Below are 21,015 nucleotides of genomic sequence, written 5' to 3'. Positions count from 1 at the left end.
CTTTCTAAGACATAGTTGTTACCACGTTCTCTTAGCAACATCCAAATTGTCTAATTCCCTTAGGGTGGCTCCTATTTCATTCCTGATCAGAAAATCTAGATGCTTTCCTGATCTCAGTTTAAGGACTCTTTTAAGCTGTCCCAAACAGAGGGTCTTTTTGTCATTTACATTGACATGACATTTATACTGTCTAAAGTGTATTTATATTTCAGACATTTATACTTAAAATCCTATTGTTAACACAGAAGAACTTAAAAATAAGCAAACTCATAATTGCAGATGATCCTCCTAGCATATTAAAACACACCTGGAAATTGATCTTAGAAGCACACAAACAGTACATGGAAAATGGCTGCTTCATGGGCACAGCTGTGCCACATAATACAGAACACTGCTTAATGGTAGTATCCTAAAATCCTCCCAGGTAACATTCAGGGCTACCTGAGGGGAGAAAGTCTAACTGGGAAGAAATTCACCCTTTTAATACAGTGTCACAGTTTTTCTCCTGCCTCACAAGTCCATGAACAAAATGATCATTTCCCTGCAGGAATTGAGTAAAACAAAAGCACAATCTCTTAAGTCTGCATCTGACCAATAATAACAACAACAACTAAGTTGCTGCATTTTTATTTAAGAGTATGATTTTTGAATGTGCAGAGAGAGTTTTTAAGAACATATTCATAATAACTATTTTAATAAAACCTGCTAGAAACTCACCAGGCTTTTCAAGGCATTAGAAAGCAATTGTCTTCCAGATGGCTTATCAAAATCAGCAATAATCCAGACAGTAACAGCATATAATACATCTTCATCTGAAAATTAAAGATAATCCTATTTTACGTTCTGGAAAATCTTCTCATGACTAATGAAAAAACAAATTAATTCTGTTTGTCATTTCAAAATTCATGTGTATGTTTGACTGCTGTAAGAATAGAAACATCAACAGTAAGAATAATCTTTGCCACATCAGAATCTTCTGCCCTCTGAATTAAACTAAGATTCTTAGAAGGCAATTTATCACATTAATAGCAGAGAAGCACTAAAAGAGCTGATCCATTGTTGCAGCATTAAGACAAGAGGGCTCCAAATATTTAGCTCCAATTAACAAAACCCGCTTTACCAGAGGTTACTTGTTAACTTTTGATGGAGGCTGATCATATAACCAGAAATGAGAAGAATTAAGTAGTTACAGGACTGCATAAACTAGGCTAGTCACTTTCCCCGGCAGCAAAGGGAAAGTCCTTCAACTAAAGATAGGAAAAAACCTTATCTTTTCTGGACATCTTGTGAGATGCTAGGAAACAGTTATTATTAACTGCTGCTGTGGTCTAGAGAAAAACACTGGAGAGAGAAATTTGAAATGTAGATTCCAGCTCAAAGGTTATATTTTTACACAAGAGATCTCAATCTTAGAAATAAGTCTACAGATTGAAAGCCACTCATTTGGCAGCTGGGATGTCCCTGTGGTTGTAGATACAGAATAGAATAAGAGTCAAATAAATTTATTTTAAAGAAATTCAAGCTTTTGGCATTTCTTTCTGATAATGAATTAAGTAAAACTCTGTAAATACCATATAAAAACCACTGAAAGAAAGCACTTTATTAATAGGGTTATTGTGTCCCCTGATGGATTGATGTAAACGAGCAGCTGTTAACTGTCTACTTATAGAATTTCATATGCCACAGACTATTGTAAAATTCCATGCAGAATTATGACCCCCTTGTTGTAATTTCTTCTCACAGAAGGAAAAGTACTTGCATATACAATGAAAATATTTTATATCAAAAAGCATTTAAAATGTACAAAAAGTTGACTTTTAATAAAGACAAAATGTATAAATTAGTTATAATTCTTCAGAAGATAAATTCTATTTATTTTCTATAGAAAGACAAAGGATCATTCAGCAAAATTAAAGGATCTAACTAGAGGAAAAATAAGGAGATACTTAGCGGTAATAAATTAGAAACATAATAAATTATTCTGTATATTTAGAAATACCTAACTTTGGTATAAACATACCAACTCTATACATTTTGCACTTGAAAATGCTGCAAGTAACAGTCACTTGAAAACCAAACAGACTTCAATACCCTCAAGTAAAATCATATCTGTGGAAACTGGGTCTATCTTTAAAGTTATTAAAGCCTTGTAAAGCTTTTTAACTTCATGTCTGTAAAACAAAAACAACTAGCCACAGCATCCATCCCATTTCAAAGCTACAAAATGTAATTACCCTGTTAATTATCATTCATGTTTATAATATGCAGATATGCTCTGCTTCTTGAAAGAAGATACTGGTATACTGAGAAATGTTTAATTGACGTAGAACCTTGGGATATTATACTGGTAAATTTCAACAATTTGTAATAGTAATATATAGCTGGATAGATAACCTATACAGAAAATTGATTACCTTTTTTTGTTAAATACTTCATGTTATCTGAAATTACAGCACTTTTATCTTGTGAGTCCAAAAAGGAGAAAGTAGAGAAGTCTTCCACATGAAATGGAACTGCATAATGTAAAACACAAAGTATTAGACTTGAAGAAGACAAAACCAAAAAACAACCTGCACAGCACAACAATATCCAAGAAAAGGAGTTACCAGAAGTGGATCTGAAATGTATGTATCTTCTTTCTGCTCCAAGAATAGTGGGGTTTATACGGGAAACTACATTGTTCTGATCCATAAGAAAATCCACTGCATTTACATGATCATCTAATAAACCCTGTAGTAAGAGAATAATGTAAAATCTCTACCATTAAGACAGATTTTTCAGGACAAACAAAGATCAAGTATTTGTACAATCTTTTAACTGAGCTTAAAGTTTCTATATACACCAAGTTACGGACAATGTTAGGCCAAAACCCTATAAATGTCACACAGCTAGTATTTCAAAGTATCAGATACACATTTTTCAATGAACAACAGCAGCACATTCTCAGTTTCAGGTTGAAAAATTCCATGTAATGGCAATATGCTTAGCTGATCCTTCAGCTTTGAATAATTTCCATATACTGTTTCAAAACCACGATCACAAATGATTGTAACAATGTAACTGCAGGTGTGATATTACTAATTTCATGCCGTCTCATTATAAAAAACCCATAATATACGAACAGGACTGAAACAATTTGCTGTCAAATATTTCATCCTGCACTCGTTCAGAAATGTTAACCATACCATGAACACTGCCCGCTGGAAGAAGCTGCTGGCATCAAAAATCCTCTGAAGAATAAGCGTCTCCAGCTCTGCCGCATCCATCTCCTCTCTGGGAAAGGGCACGCCATTAAACAGCGCTTGAGGCAGCGCGCCCAGGCCACTCTTCTTATAAAAGGTTGCTCCTGCCTGAGCAAATCAGAAATATCACAGGATTAAACAGACTGAGGCTGACTGCAGTAAAAAAATGAAACTAATATCAGCAGAGGATGAACTCTAATCTCCAAGCACTCTTCACTGTCACACCTTGTCATGAGTAGCAGGGACAACACAGAAAGTGTTTGGAAACCAAACAGGACAGATGGGACTCATTTGTCAAACGGAATGACAAAAGAAATTATAGATCCATAAACGTTATTGTGAACTTTTCCTTTATCATCTTGCTGAGAAATTGTCTTTTACTTTGCTTAACATTCTTAGCAAAAAAAAAAAAAAAAAAAAAAAAAAAGAAGCAAATAACATTTGAGAAGAATCCTGAGACAGTCAAAGCTGCTCTTACCAAAGAAAGAACCCTAAAAAAACCTCAAAAGGTTTTTAAGTCAAGCTTTATTTGATAAGAAAGCAGAATTTACGAGAGACCCCTTTACATGACTACTAGAAAAATACTTGTGGCTCCTGAAAGCAGCAAGCAAGAGTAAATTTTCATAGTGCAAGCAGTAATGCAGACACAACATTTCCATTAAGGACTGAATGATGGCTGAAGAAAAATTTGACTTGAAGGTGCTGTATTTACCTGCTTTAACATCTAGCAATCCTTCAGCTTAGTAAATGCATAGAGTTATATACACTGCAGAATTTCTTACTCAGCATAGGTCTCAACATACCTTCCTCCCTTCATCATATTCAGAGTGAACATCCAGGATACTCTGAACATCAGCATGGGGGTACTCACTTCTAAGAACATGTTTCACATCATCTACTGTCAAAACATTTCCATCTTTCACTTCATGGTACATCTGTAAGAATTATAACAGAAGAAATAAAACATAGTGAGTTGTCAAACAACTTGATAAAATTAATAGAATAAACAATCTAGTTTATAATATGTATATAAGCAATTTATAGTGCCCTAGCAAATTTTTATTGACATAATTTTATATTGCTTTCATTGCTATACTGCAGTTTTTGATACTGCTTTAGTAATTATCATTTTTGCACATATGCACATTTTTTTATCAGAGCACTGCTCTGACTGAACTATTATTACACCTTTTGTCTAAATCTGAAGTGGCAAAAGAAATGTGAGCTGAATGTGAAAGGTTATTTCTCTCTACTAATTGGAGAGGTAATCTAAATTCTCTCTAACTTACAAGGGTAGTTACTTGAATCCATATTAATCCAAGCCTTAACTCATCAGTGATAATTTTTCCTTACCAATGTTATTTTATTTCATAGAGTAATATTTTATTATTTTCATACATTATTACATACAATAAAATTTGAAGTGAAATTATTCAATCCATTTCTCTTCATATGAGGAGCAATACCTTCCTCTATAGCTCTGAGTATCTCAAACTTTATTTTATTGCTTCTATTTTTGTTAACTTTCAATTATATCTATCATCTCCCATTTTTTATATTATAAAACAAAGTAAAAAGAGGAATACAACATTTTAAAAATGTAAATCACATTTTTTATCTAGTAATGGATAATTGTTACCCATGCATGTCAGCTCCCTAACATTTGTGGATTTCTCTTCCAAGGTATTCCTGGTTACTTCAATTCCTTTAATCTTAAGGTCTTTAACTATGACACTATGACATTTTCTAGGCACTAAAGATAAAACCAGAAAACAAATGAAAGAAAAATTGTTATGTATAAATACCATATTCTCTAACTTTTACCCACAGAGCCTTTACATAGATGGCTCACCTTATTTCTCATCCATTCATCTCTTATCTCTGAAATTCCTGTTTTATGACAATCTGCATTCCCTCACAAAGTTAACCTAACTCATTAAACTGCAAGCCTGGAATACCTCTGTGTTTTCTGCACCCATGGACAGCTCAAGGATGACCAAAGAAAATAAATTATCTTACTGTTTCACTTCCTACATGGGACAATAAGAAGGGGTTTTTCAAATCTTATAGGACTGCTGAAGTTGTTAAAATCCCTGTACTCCAAAAAGACACGGAACGCAAAGACAGGCCCATTACATTAACACAAATAATACAGAGTAACTTTTCACAATACTAAAAGCTGCAAGGCATTCATCTACTTTTTTATATTACTGAAGAAAGCCTCTCGATAGGCAAAATTACAAGAGCAAATTGGTTTCTGTAAGAGGAAAGTATTTCTGCAAATAATTCTGTAGACTATTAATGCTATACATGTTTTTAATACTTCATTTCTGCATAAAGTAAATTGCATGTGTTGGTGGTTATCACAAGGTAGCAAGATCCTAACTTCATAAAAAATTAATAAATTATAAACCAGAAATAAATAGCAGATTTCTTCTAAAAGAACTAACATTAATTATTGACATAAAGGCCTGAGAGATGTCAGATTCCTCTGCAATATAATTGAAAGTTCTCCAAAGGGCTACTCCAGCATCTTCATTTCCATCAATTTCTTCTTTTGTATTTAAAATGAAAGCAATTCCAATTCTAGAAAAAAATAAAAGAGAGATCATACATTTTAACACAGTATCTGCTTCACACATATTCTAGTACAAACACAGAAGAATAAAATGTTTGCATTCAAGTGATCTGGCCAGCACATAGAAATAAAAACCCTGTACCTGGGCAGTGTTTCCATGGCTGTGGGGTGACACAGGATACCAGCCATGCATCCCTCATCAGCTCTACAGAGTGCTTAGGTTACCAGCTATGTACTGACTTCACATATACCTTTTTCAACTGACAGCAATTAAGATTTCTGCGAGTCAGTAGGGTTTAATCACAGTATAATACTTTCTCTCCCTACCTGTATGAAGGTTTTGATTGTTTACATTTCTGCCATCATCTCCTAATGGCTTAATTCTTTGTTTTAGTCTGGGCACTGTCTGTCTTTTATTTTTCCTGAAAGGGATATCTTGAGTAGATGCATGAAGATGTCAGTGTGTGCCACTCCTACTAGTCCTTCTCTTGCCTTTTTAACCTCCTGAGCCTTCCACCACCCTGACACTGCCATTCATTTTCCACTCACATCAGTTTTAAACACAGCTACTACTGATCCCTAAATTTCCATTAATTGAAAGAAAACCCAAAGGAATATGAAGTTGAGAGGCAAAAAAGGCCTATTGGCTGTGGTGAATTGATACTGTTCTCATGTAAAAAGCCTGGACAGGAACTAGCCCATACTATTTTTATGGTCCCTTACAACCCAAACCTTGCTGTGAAAACACATACAACACTGCAATCAATCTTTCATTATGTTTTTGTAATTGAGTGATAAAAAATTAAGAAAAATAACAACAAAAAAGATAAGAACTAGTAAAATTTCACAGTAAAATGAAACATCTATAATTTATTGAGGAGACAAAGCCATTTCACAGGAAGATTTTAAATATTTAACATGCAATTCATCTTGCTGAACTTTGGATATCCTTTGGATAAACTGAAAATAAACAGCCATTTCTGAGACCAATTTTTTACAACTAGGTATCTCAGATCAACCAGACTGTTCCTCAGAAGTGTCTCTCTCTCAAATGACGACGAGTTCACTTTCAGAAACTCAAAACTCAATGAAGATAATCTCACCTTGGTTTAAGTATTGATATCAAAACAACATTAGACAAAGCAATCTCAATTGAAAGAACTAATTTTTAAAAATTCCCTGAAAGCATGTTTTACATAATGAATATTTTGATTAGAATGTAACTTCACAAGGGTGCCCAGTGGGACTATTTGACAAGATAAATTTTTATCAGACTTTCGCAGTTCATTTTACTCACACTCAGTTATGTTATAGCTTGCAATCTATTTGCTTAAGAATAGCTAATACCTAAGTAAGCTTGACACAAATGGGTGTGCCTTAGTAAAATCTTGTTGCATTGGACTTCACTCAAATTCATATCCTTGTCTAGTAGAAGATGAAGGAGAAAAAAAGGAAAGCATCCTTATTTAAAGACTTCTCCTCAAGACTTTTAGTTTTCCTTACCTAAGTGGTACATCATGATGATAGAATAATTCTGCCAGTTTCATATAATCACCAGTATCTTCTTGGACAGGATCAACAAAAAGTACCTAAGAAGAGAAAACATATCAGGCATCCAATATTTATTCTTGATGTCTCTTTTTATTTTTTCTTCAGACATAAAATCTAAGACAAGAACATTAATTTCTAAAGGAGCCGTACGCCTCAGCTGTTTTCAATATTTTAGAGCATTCATTGTAAGAAAACATTTATAGTATAAATGCAAATAACATCAGAATTAATAAATTTGGACCAAATGGAGAAAACAGGATTTAACCATTTACTGAACTTCAAATCAAGTGATCCTGCTTTTCTTCTTTGAAATACTTTGTGCCATTACTTTGGATTTTTTTTAATAAATTCAATATTTATTTTAAAAATAGATAACACTGATTTTTATGCTACTTCTTTTAACAAACTCTCTCCTGTTGTGAAAACCAAACAAAAATAAACAAACAGAAAATTTTGGCTAAAAACTTTGATGGAAAAAAAACCCTTCCTTCCTGCCTCACATATCTTTGTAGTCACTCTTTCACTTAGTGTATCTTGGAGTACAAAATCAGATCTTTCAGACATGCATAAAATCTAAAACTAGGATGTGTCTGCACAGGCAAATTAATCTTATGTAGATTTAACGGTGCTATCTGCACCTCATTTATTCAACTTTGCAAAACTCCCTTACAATTTATCATATTTGCTAGAAATGAAACAGAATAACTTTTAAACACTCCCCTTCAGATTAGAGTGAAATAGTGTGTTGTAGATTTCTATAATAAAGCTCTTGTATTTAACTTTGAATAGACAATGCAATTTACTTCATATTACACACATCTTACACTTCATTATAAACATACACTTTTTATTACCTCTTGCTGGTATTTTCATTGCCTTTTTGTACACAAACTTTGCATCACTTCAAGTAACTGCACCAAAGACAAAGGGATCAAGTGCACCCTCAATAGCTTTGCAGAGGACACCAGGCTGAGTGGGGCAGCTGACACACCTGAAGGAAGGGAAGCCATTCAGAGGGACCTGGACAGGCTCAAAAAATGGGTCCATGGGAACCTCACTCAACAAGGCTGAGTACCAAGTGCTGACAAAGGCTGGGGCAACTCCCAGTTTATCAGCACAGGCTGAGGAATGAACAGATCCAGAGCAGCCCTGCTGAGAAGGGCTTGGGGGGTGCTGGTGGGTGAGAAGCTGGACTTGAGCTGGCAGTGTGCACTCACAGCCCAGAAAGCCAAATGTGTCCTGGGCTCCATCCAAAGCAGCATGGGCAGGAGGGCCAGGGAGGGGATTCTGTCCCTGTGCCATGGTGGGACCCCTTCTGCATCCAGCTCTGGGGTTCCCAGCACAGGAAAGACATGGAACTCAAGTGGGTCCAAAGAAAAGCCACAAAAACAAACAGAAGCTGGAGCACCTCTCCTATGAGTATAGGGAGACTTACAAGAAGCAGAGGGGGTTTTTACCAGCAGTAGAGACACAGTAGTGATAGAACAAGAAAGAGCATTTTTAAACTAAAAGAGGGTAGATTTAGACTGAATATGAAGAAATGAAGATGGTGAGACACCAAAGGTGCTTACAGGGAGCTGGTTCTCAGAGAAGCTGTGGATGGACCACCATTGAAAATGTTAAAGAACAGGCTGGATGAAGTTTTGGTGCCTGGTCATTGCAGGAGAGCTGGACTAGATAACTTTTAATGGTCCACTATAACCCAAACCATTTTATGATTCTATAGCTCATAAGATGACCTTTTGTAATTTTAATTTAAATCAGCAATAGTTGCTTCCTTAGCTTACTAAGTGATACAGAATCCTATTTACAGAGGAAAAATTAAGCTACAACACATTATTAACTAGCATGCTTTATAACTTAAATATCTTTGTACCTCAGTTTACCAACTCTATACCATGGACAGCTACCACTACCTTCCCTCATTTTTGACAGTAGTGAATTTTTCCTGCATAGCATGGAAAGGAAAATAACTCTCCACAAAACTGTGCCCAAATGGATCTTTAAATCAAACTAATAACCACATATGACTCACTAGATAAAGCAATATTTACTACTCTTAGCAGATCCACATAGAAAACTTAGCAATAAATCCAGCAGGTGCATTTTTAATAAACTTTCTGCCCACATATTAACATATACACTATGCAAAAAACCCAAAGCTCTCCAAACTTACCAAATTATATAAATTGCGTCTGATCTCCTGTAAAAATCCAGGAAATGTGGGTTTTAGCAGTTCCTGATAGCTTGTAGGCCATGTGCTATAGCTGTGATCTTGTTCTATATTATTCATCCACTAAAACAAAAAAGGCTGCCATTTAGAATACATGTATTGAACACTGAGAAACATATGTGGGCATAATAATACTATAAAATGTCTCCCTTTCTTTTGCTAAATAATAGAAAATAGCTTCTAAATTTTATCTTTGTTTTCTATTTTAAATCAAACTGTTTTTATCTGCAGTATAGAATAAAACTAATACTAGATGGAAAAGGAAGAAGTATAAGGATGTGTACAAGGATGTGAATAAAACCATTAAACCATAAAACCATTTTTTTCAACAGTGAAAATTACTTTCACTATGAAAACACCATAACAATGTGTCACATAGATGTGTGTAACACAGCATAACCATCTTGTAATCCAAATACAGTATTTATCATCAACCTGCAGCAACAGAACTTTAGACAGATCAAAATAGCCAATTAACATGTGGCTGATTTGTTCCTCTAATCCCTTCTGTGCAAGCTGGGGCAAACAGAAGAGTGATATGTAGCTCTTTCAGGTGCAAAAAAATAATATTTTAGTGCCTTCTCCCCTGGTGTATAACCTTTGTAATGAAACCTGTGTAAATTTTGAAGAAGGGTACAAATCATAGTCATTGGACAGCTAGAAATAATATATTTAAGTGGCCCATAATTCACTTACCTTGTAAAGTACACTTATACTTGTAAATTATACTTATAAGTCTAGCATAATATATTATGCAATATTGTGCAGCTACATTAATTGCTATAAAAGAAATTCTACAGTTAAGAGTGTGCAACTCCTCTAGATGTATTTTTCTTTTCCTTTAAGCACCCTATATCTTAAAATTTTAGTAAGGTATAAACTAGAAAAAAAAATCATAAAAAATACTGAAGGAATATTACCCTTGAAAACATTTTAAACTGCTAATTGATATATGGCCTTATGCCTAGTATTTCAATTGCAGGACAAAAAAAAAAAGAAAAACTTTTTCATACAGAGAATTATCAAAGATGTAATCTCTAAATAAATAACTTTAGTTACTTACTATTATTGAAGAGTGACGAATATCTAGTGCATAATTATTATCTGTAGGATGTATATGCAACCTCATAAATTTACTCAGGGTCTCCCCTTTGATTCCAAGTTCATTAAGGCCATGCATCACTTTTCCTTCCAGTTTAAGTGTCTCTAAAATACTTTTTCAGAAAGATAAAGTACATAATGTCTACAAAGAACTCTTGCCATGACATAAAAATTATTTTTAAAACTAAAAACAATCTTCATGTTAATAGTCTTAGAAATGTTTTCTCTTTGTATTCTCCCAGCCTAATGTTTAAAACAACATCAGTTAATAACTTATTTCAAAACATAATTACAACAGATGATACAATTCTTCTATTCACCCAGATATATTTTATAGAAAGCAAATTTTATCCATCTTTAGCAAGAAGTGGCAAGACAGCAGAGTGAAAGCTTTCTTGCTGCCCTGTCCTGCCTGAGGCAGAAATCCAAGCTGGGGTGCCCTCAGAAGCAGCTTTGCAAGTGAGTAGAGAAGCAAGCAGCAAGTGATGGAGACACTGAGTTCTGCATCATGGCAGGACTCAGATAACAGCACAGAGGAAACACATAGCCACACCCTAAAACCTCCCAGAAGACTCAACGGGACTCTGGAACATCTGCTGCAATCTGAAAGTTCAAATTCAGCAATAAAAAAAACCCTGAAGTACTGCACAGCACAACACAGCTGGCAAGACTTTGCAACTGCCTTCATGCCTATATTTTCCTAATTTTTAAGTAACAGGGATACAAAAGCATTACTTACTTTTTTATAAAGTACTTTTCACATCTTTTTACAAGCACACGTTAGATTCCTTCCATTTCCAAATCAATTTTACATAGTGAGTTGTAAAATTATAGGCAAATTAGAAAACATTCCAAGAGAAAAGACTACTCTTAACTACTTATACAATATCAATAATCAAAGCAAAACCACTGTAAATCAGTATTCCTCCTACTGGAGCACTTCCTGGCCCCCAAAATACAACAGGTGAGTTTAGTACCATGAGCACAACTCCCAGTATTATTAGTAATTCTGTGACCTTCAAACAAAATGTACACCTTACCTAAAGGGATCATAAAAATCCAGGTCAATGTGAAGGCCATTTAGAAATAAACGTGCTTCTCCAGGTTGAATTCCAAGTGTTTCATGGAAATGCTAAAAAGTAAAAAGTACTGCTTGCTTATTTAGGTATATGTCTACACTAACATATATAAACTCTCTTAAGCAATTCTGCAAAACAGACATCTAATCTCTTCCACACAATTTCTTCTTTTATCTGAGAGTTGGAAAGAATAACGACCACATATTTTTTGAGTGCTATTTAATACATTTCAGACGTACAGATAAAAATGAAAACAACCTACCTGTACAAGGCAGAGAAAAGGACACATTCTCAGTGTTTGCCAACAGAAAGTGAAAATACACATATACAGAATTACAGCTTGTAAGTTTTTAAATTATTTCTATATATCCACTCAGCAAAGGGAGATGTCATGTATGTCCCTCAGACCTCCACTTGAAACCAGCTTTCTCAATTATTTAACATCTCTCAATTCTGAAAAATGTGTAGTTTAATTGTTTCAGGGAATTAGGATAAAAAGACTAGAAACTGAAAATCTTGTCTAACAGAGGGACCATGGGAAAAAACATAGATGAGAAATGGATAGCATAGCATATTTTTGCTTGGCAAAGAGGATAAAAGATCCACAATAAACAAATACAAGAGGAAAGTGGTATTTAGGGAGTGAAGCATGTATTATCATTTTCCTACAGAGAGCTCTGAGGCACAATACCATTCAGTCTGTAGCAAGATAAGTGACAGGAGCAATAGCAGTAGTGTATTCCAAGTCATGACAGAAGGAGCAGTCAGATTTCCAGATCTGCCTGTTCCAATGCTCAGTCACTTGCAAAGCAAGGAAGTTCTGCCTCATGTTCAGGTGGAACTTCCCCATTCATCAGTTTTTGCCTGTTGCCTCTGGTCCTACTGCTCAGCACCACAGAGAAGAGCCTGGCTCCATCTTCTTGACACCCTCCCTTCAGATACTTAGAGATATTGATAAATCAGAGATGAGATTAATACAACTTTGATGCTACATATTTGATTGTCTAGAAGTGCATCCACTTTGTCATAAAAAAGTTGATGAAGGAGTATTATTTAGGCATCCAACACTAGAATTTAAGGCTGATAATATTCATGTAGTATTTTCTTGCTAAACTTCAGCAAATTACTGCATTGCAAGTTGTGAGTTCAGTTTAATGAGATTTTATTTTTTTCTTTTATCTATAGCAGTTCTTTGTCTATTTCTTGCTTAGGTATCAACTCATTACACCTAAATCATCACGTCTTTCACTTTTAATAACTTTATTTCCTCCCGTTGCATTTCCTATTCAACTTTCATTATCTTGAGAGGGAATCATCCAGTTACACACAGCATGGGATCATATCTCTCCTGCTGCTAGATGGATATACTGCAGCTCAAGAATGCACATGACAATTTATTGTGCTCAAGCAGCAGTGTTCAGGAAGTCTCCTTACTTTTATTCAACAAATTTTAGTTTTTAGCTGTTTAAAGGCCTTTAGACTACAGGCAGGATGTGACCTCACATGAAATAAAAACTTAGTGTGACAGGTGCATAAAATCCTCTTGAAGTTAATGTAGGTAATACATCAACAGAATGATAGGAGTGATTCAGCTGACCAAGCACACAGATATCCATTGTAATTTGTTTCAGATCCAAACTGTAAGTTACTTCTCCCAGTTCTTATATTTAGCAATGTTCAGTTTAATTTCTGACAGACTTTTACTTTTAGGTTTTTTTTTTTTTCATTTTGTGATGGAGTATTTTTTGATTAAGCAGTTAGTTTTGATTTTTGTGTTAACAGAGCTGCAATTAAGGAAAGTAATTGTAAAGCCTTCATCAAGAAACAGGGAAAGTCCTAATACCAACACTCATGCTCTGGAGGAACTATGATCATCAGGGATTTGTTTTGCTTTATGCTGAGTATAATCACAACAACAAACAGTTAAAGGAAAAAGTGTATCTTGGCTGTGTACAGAAAGCAATAAAGTGCAGACACTGATTTCTTCCCTCCAGCAAAAACTACAGAACTTCTCACTATTGCAAGAAACGAGGCCTGCAGTTGAGCCCATTCTAAGATGTCTGTGAAAACTCAAGGATCAAAGATGTACCCTGCACACAAGAAAGTTGAAGAGCTCAAGGACATGAGCTGTTGAAATACATGAGATGTCTTGTCAATATACCATTCCCACGTGTAATCATCTGTGGACAAAAAAAAACCCACACAATTGCATAACCATTTACATTCAAGCCTGTCACCATTTGGGCACTAAATACTCCAGGATGGAAACCTTTACATGAGTTTTGCATGGAGCAGAATTTTAAAACACTTATGTGATATTTTTGGTACAACAGTAATGACAACTTCTTTATGAGTTCTTCACCAGTGCAAGAAGGACATTCTTCATTTTAACTGTGTTGGAAAGTGAAAGAATCTGGAAAAGCTATTCCCCTGGAGATCCGAGCCTTGGCAAGGCAAGAGGAAAAGACTTAAATGGATACAAAGCAAAATGATACATGGAAATGTTGCAAAAGTACAGCAGTAACATAAGTAAGGTATAAATTCCTTTCACTATAGTTGGTCAGTCTTAACATCATATGAAAATACAAATTTGAAAATCTTCTCAAGATCAAGACTAAGGACAGTGTTATTTCACTGTCCTTATGTCATTTCACATGACCAGTCCTACAAGAATGGTGCCTAACATTAAACTGCAACACTCAACTTGAAAGAAATCCAAACTGAACAGAGACAGACATCATGAATTCAACAAATATTAAGTGGCAACTCAGAATAAATCTCAGATCAGTCAAAATCACAGGAACAAGGATTCTTCACATGATACAAGGAACAAAAGATGCAGTGGATCAAGGATGAAATCAAACACACCATCTGCCACAGATGTTCAAAACAACCTGCAGAATAGCTGCATTTGTGATTTTGAGAGTGTGGAAAGCTCAAATTTAGCATGTGCTGACCATAATACAAGCAGCAGCCCTTGATTCAACACCAAAGCTATAGAAAAAGTAACTGATACCTATTTTGCTTCCCAGCACACAATCTGTGACTCAACTCAACATTCCATGAAAACTGTTTGGCCTTGCCTAATTCTGCAAAACCAAAAGAGAGAATGGAAAATTTCACAAGTAGCAGAAAGTGAAATACTTGAATTGCATACTTAAATGCTACCTGTCTCACAACAGATTTTTAAAACAATTAGCTGTTTTTCTCTAACAAAAACTGTGAAAGTAACTACAGCAAAAAAAATCTCCAAAAGCAGCAAAATAATAGTAGTTCAAATGTCCATCTGAAGAAATAAAACAAACCTTCTGATTTTCTTCTATTTCATTTTGCATTTTCTTGTCTACAGGTACTCTTGTCAGTGATCTGTTAAAATGAAATATTTTTATCACTCAACCACTGTATTTTTTAAAAATCATTATTTTATGTGAAATTGGTAATTTAAACATCCAATGCACTTCAACTGAAGAATGCTGTAATTAAGTCTTAAAAAGAAGTGTAGTGCACTATCATAAATACTGAATTTTTAAGACAAATATTGTTCTGTTTTACTCTAGTACACACAGATTTCAGTTTCAGGCTAGTTTTTTTTTGGCAGTAATATCATCAACATATTTTTTACCACTCTCAATGTTCCCTCATAGCTTGTTTGTTTTTTTCTGGATGTACATTATAAAAAAAGTAAGTTGTTTGGTCATCTAAATTATTACCTGAACATGTACCATATTTGTATATTTTAAGTTAATATTACTGTCTCCATGGTACTCAACTTTACAGCATAGAGAGCCATGGATTTGTCGGGACAATAGCAAGAAAACATGCAAAGAATTTTAAAAATAGCTGAGACTTACAAAAAAGAGATTTGCAGATAGAGACCCTTGAAAATGTTAAGCATTCGCAGACAGACAAAGTTTTAGTTTCCTTAGTCATTCCATCTTTCAAAGGTAACACATTCATTTGGTTTTTTTACCTTATATAAATGTTCTAGAAAACTATTTTATCTTCCTCTGCCATAGTGTATTGTATGTGAAGTTTATAATTATCAGGCTTATCAAAATGTTGCCATGACATATATCAGCCGGTACACTGCCTACATCTGATGACATTTTGTAAAATCTACCTCAGACTAACCTTTTCAACTGGAAATACTGAGACAAAAAATACAGGTGGTAAATTAGAAAGAAAATTTCAGAGGAATGGTATATTGTTTTTTTTTATGATCTAAGGAATCCCATTTTTAAGGAACATGGGATATTTAATTTTCATAACTACAGTTCTAAAATTTGTACATAGTCTTTAAAACCCAAATTTTGTGTAAAAAAAAAAAGTTGTTTTCATATAAAAATTGTCTCAAACTTACACAGTTTAAAAATACTATAATTATAATAATCAGCTATTTATCTAAAGTGACTAAGCAATATTTCTTCATTTCCTGTTTATTCCAGTCTTTTTCTAAAACTAGTATCTTGACTCATCAAGTTAAGCATGATTAGACTAATAATGAAATATATTCTGTGCACTATTTTTACACAATGCCCCTTTGATTTAAGTTGTCAATGTGCACCTACTAAATTTAAATTATTTAAATATTTGTAACCTTTAACATTAAAAATAACACGCTAGATTACCATGTTAGAATAAATAATGAAGAACAGAAACAGTGATTCCCCTTTTAGTAATTTTAAAGTCTTCTTACACTCTCACCCAGAAAATATTTGAAGAGTAGGTAAATTGAGCTCTCTAACGCCTCAAATGCACAACAGGAGTTGGAGTGGAATGTAGCAATTTAATGACTTGTAAAATCAATGATTTAAATGTCACCTGGCACACTTCAAAATGACTTTTTCCTGTTCTTTGAAGAACAGAACTGGACTTGAAGTTTGACATTATGCATGCTTCCACTATCTCCTACTGGAATGCTGAATTTTCAAATTGCTAATCTAAGTGCAAACTCATACCATATTATTTCATAATAATTATGCTTCAGACATTTCAAAAGGCATTTTGCTTCCTTGACACAAGATGTTACAACAGCAGTTTTTCCATTATGGTGTAGATTTTCTCTTACAGAGAATCAGGGGTGACAATGAAATACTGTGATAATTAAACAAGAGTAGCAAAATGTGACAGCACGCTGAGTTAAGAACCCTATTTAGCATCACATTTAATTCAGTAATTCAAGCAAATATTGCTGATAGGATTACATGAAGAACTTATAAGTATGAAGAAAAGCATTTCTCAATTACAATATTATCGGCTTACAGAAAGAACAATCTTTCATATTAGGAAAGCTAAAATCAGGACATGTTCATTTATTTAATATTTATCTTGATCTTTTATTAAGTAATCTGTTATGGAAGATAGATCTTCCCCAGTAAGAACACTACCATACAATACCAAGGGTTCAATCTCAACAGCAATGTTGTGCTTAGAACTAATGTGTGTGAATGCCCACGAAATTTATTAACAGCATTTTGCCTCTTTCCACTGTGACTAGTTCTGCTACTACATCAGCATAAGTTTTCACCTGGGAAAATATCAGTCCAGTAAAAGCCATGAGGTCTAAGTGCCTGAAGGATTAGCATGTCCTCATGGCATCTCCTGCATCAGACAGGAAACATTCAAGAGACTGATCATGAGCTCTCCCTGGAGTTATCTTCTACTCAGTGAAATTGCCTGGAATCCATCTAGCAAGCTGTCAAACATGAAAATCTGACTGTAGGATTTGGATATAAATCTGTATTACTGTAATTACAGTCAAAGACAAAAATAGCATCTGAAAAAAAAAAAAAAGCTTAAATATCATACCTGGCTCTTATTGGGAAGTTCTGAGCAATGTCTTTCATTACCTTTAAGGCATCATACACAGGAGTAGACATAATTCGAGTAGCTGCTTGAAAACTAAGATCTAGGAAGGGGAGAGAAAATAAATTAAAAAAAAAACCCCACTGGAAATACCACTCAAGCATTATCATCTACAGTCAGAAAACTGTTCCATATACACATTCTCACTGTTTGCATATTTTTTGTTTCAATCACTACTTCAGCAATTATGAAAGTAACATAAGGTTGACATTACATTAAGATTAAAAAACTGGTCACGAAAGTTGGAAATACTAAATTCAGGCTTTTCTACAGAATTCTGCTTTACTTTCTTGAACATACACATTATATATGTAATTTCTAATTTTACAGAAACACTCTGAAAATGCCCAGACCATTCATCATGAGGTATTAGGCCATCATTAAAAGGGCAGTACCACTCTCAAACCTAGATACACACCAAACCACAGACACTCATAACTGCAGGAAAGAGCAAGACCTTTCCAGATCCGGGACTTCACAAGTTTTTCAGATAACAGATATATTTAATGTAAAAAGCTGCATTGAGCATGTGAATTGCAGTTTTCAAAAGGAGCAGCAATTTCACAGAGAAAATGGCAACTCAGGAATAAAAAGTCAAACTACTGTAAAATTTCAGTTCTCAAAAATACCTAGCACATTTTTTAAAGGGATCTAATTTTCAGAAAAAAAGTAAATTTTCAGATAATGGGACAGTTTAAAATTAATCTGTCTATCTACTGAAAAACAATGATGGAATTCAGTTAGCTATCTCTGGAGTCTAACTTGAATGGGATAAATTTTAACATGTAAGACTAGGACAAATCCAATTTTGGTACCAATGGGGTAAGGCAATGCTATACTAGAGGATTCCATGTACCTTATATACATCTGCATAACTAACTAATGCAGTGATGGTTTTCCTCATAATTTTCCAGTTAAGACATTTAAGCAAAAACTTAAAGCCTCAGTTTATTCAATTTGAGGAAAGCTGATGCCACATATAGTAAAAAGTGCTGGGCAGAAAGTCATAGAGGATACTGCCTAGTAAAAGTTTGGGTCATCATCTTGACACAATCAAGAATTAAAATGAAAGGAAGGCTGAATCAAAGTGAGTAAGACATTCCTAGTTTAGCCTGATAGGGTACTTCTTGGCTGAAAAAATAGGTGAGAGGTGGAATGTTAACTTCTATTTCTTAATACTTTTAACAAGAAGTACAAAAAAAAAATCACTATTTAAAGTAGGTTTCAGAGTCCTTTCAACAGGCACATAATTGTGCCTCAGTTGAGGCAACAACACACAGTTGCTGCTGGTACCACAGATAGTACCACAGAGGAATCTGTGAACTTGGGTCATACACTTAAAACCCTTCATTGATTGTTAATAATTTTCATTTTATGCTGAACAGCTACGATACAAACATTCAAATACCACTGAATGCCAACTGACATCTTTTTACCTCCTTGGTTATTTCTTGTCACTTAGAGACCTCCCTTTGCAGCACCCTAGCACAGCTGAGAGTGCAGTGTAAGGCACCTTGAGGAAAAAGTACTTACTAATTACTTACCTAAAATATAAAAGCTCTTGAAAGACAACTCTTGAATGGTGTTTAGGTTCATTTATAAATAGAAGTATGCCCTATAGCTGAAGTAGTTTTGCTTAAATTTAGTTAGATTTTTACTTTGAAACTAATTAAAGGAAATCAGAGAGAAGCGAAGCCATTAATTCAGCCACTATAATTAGTCATTAAGAATGAACTAGAGAAAGCACCCTGTCATGTCAGCAGTAAGGGTATCAAAATAACTGCACCAAAAAATCTGGGGGCTGAAGACTGAAGATCCTGAGGCATAAGCCACTACAAGTCATCTGACATAAATTACCAGCATCCCAACACTTAACTACTTTCAGCACTAAGAACTGGTTTCTGGGGGAGCAGCACCAGTTTCCTTTTTTATATATATAGTCATAACACCATAGAAAAGACCATCACTAAACAGAGACCTTGTACTATCTTTTGAAGGTAGACATTAAAGGGATTGAAGTTTCATAGCTGCTTCAGCTTTAATATCAGCCAAGTGGCATTCAATCACACACAAAAATAGTCAAACTCACTATTTATTTTCTATTTTTTTCCAAAGTAGATTTCTTGGGAGAACTTTAAAACAGTATTTTTGAACTGTTTTTATTTTGGACAAAGATTAAAGGTGCACTTTACCTTCGTTGATAAAAGACTGCAAGTGAACTACAATTATCTGACACAGCTGATATGAGACTGGACACTGCTAGCAAGCTCTATAACATCAGGGTCCCAAAAGAAACTAAGCTCAGATATTTGCTCAGCCTCCTTCACTGCACTAATATATAGGTAAACTAATTTTGATCAGGTTGTCCTCTAAAGCTGAAGAACGCAAGGGGGGAAATTTACTTGTGTAAACTTAAACATCGTGACATTTCATGAGAGATTTATATTTTAGAGCAATTTACAATTTCATTCAAGCCACAGAATGTCCTGCAAAGTCATCAGCACACAAGTTTTAACAATCAACATATTTGTTCTCCTTTTCTACAGGGAAGCTTTTAAAAGCATGTTCTTCCACTTGATATTATATCTAAAAAATACATCAATGTGAACTCCAGTACACTGACAAAATTTATGAACTAAAGAAAAAGAACTACTTCATCCCAACCCAGCATTCATGTAAAAATTATATCTTCTGCCTGACCTCTAAAAATAATACCTAAAACAAGTTTTAATACCTGAGATCAGCAGAAAAACAGGCAATAAATCTCTCCATCTTATAAAATTACTTCAATGTTCCTTTCATTTCTAGCATACAATACAAGGTATCAGCACATGCTTTATAAATACTTGAGCTATTAAGGCCTTTTCATGAAACAATGTCTCTTTTAAAAATAAGCTTTTATCATAATGTCAATACATTAAAATAACACAGGAATCCTAAATAGAGTATTGTGTTAACTCAAAAAAAAAATGTAATACATACCTTGCATCTCCCAAACTTTCAGTGGTTCCATGTTGTTAGTAGTTTCAATTAGATGTTTTTTAAATTCTATCAGATTTTTTTTCAGTTCAGGATGTATCTGTCTACAATAAAACATTTTATTGAAAAGAAGAATCAATTACATCCATCAATGTCTGCTTTTATCCACAGTACTGCTCATAGCTAATATTGTATTCTTAGGATAAGAACCAAGAGTGAACTTTAATTCCTTCTTGGAACAAAAATATGAATTTTGGGTGATAAAAGGTGATTTCTGAGGGCTAAACTCCATTTAAAAGGAATCGTAGAATCATTTATGTCAGAAAGGACCTTTAAGATCCTTAAGTCCAACCATTAGGCAAGCACTGTCAAATCTACCACTAAACC

At 34.3% G+C, this 21,015-nt stretch overlaps 1 protein-coding gene across 2 annotated transcripts in view; it reads right to left on the bottom strand.

Moving 5' to 3' along the window:
• The window catches only part of UGGT2 (UDP-glucose glycoprotein glucosyltransferase 2), a 74,940-nt gene that overhangs the window by 33,819 nt on the left and 20,106 nt on the right, over positions 1-21,015 (bottom strand). For both annotated transcript variants that reach the window (XM_079306770.1, XM_079306771.1), the window contains exons 8-20: positions 20,632-20,732; positions 17,593-17,692; positions 15,090-15,150; positions 11,746-11,837; positions 10,668-10,818; positions 9,548-9,667; positions 7,324-7,409; positions 5,693-5,828; positions 4,046-4,177; positions 3,186-3,350; positions 2,607-2,730; positions 2,415-2,513; positions 718-812 (exon numbers count right to left, since the gene is read on the bottom strand). In XM_079306770.1, coding sequence (XP_079162896.1) covers positions 718-812; positions 2,415-2,513; positions 2,607-2,730; positions 3,186-3,350; positions 4,046-4,177; positions 5,693-5,828; positions 7,324-7,409; positions 9,548-9,667; positions 10,668-10,818; positions 11,746-11,837; positions 15,090-15,150; positions 17,593-17,692; positions 20,632-20,732 — 1,462 coding nt within the window. The remainder of the gene's footprint in view (positions 1-717; positions 813-2,414; positions 2,514-2,606; positions 2,731-3,185; positions 3,351-4,045; positions 4,178-5,692; positions 5,829-7,323; positions 7,410-9,547; positions 9,668-10,667; positions 10,819-11,745; positions 11,838-15,089; positions 15,151-17,592; positions 17,693-20,631; positions 20,733-21,015) is intronic.

This window comes from Erithacus rubecula, assembly GCF_903797595.1.
Source record: "Erithacus rubecula genome assembly, chromosome: 1".
Classification (NCBI taxonomy): Eukaryota; Metazoa; Chordata; class Aves; order Passeriformes; family Muscicapidae; genus Erithacus; species Erithacus rubecula.
This window is presented reverse-complemented; position numbering and strand designations above follow the sequence as displayed.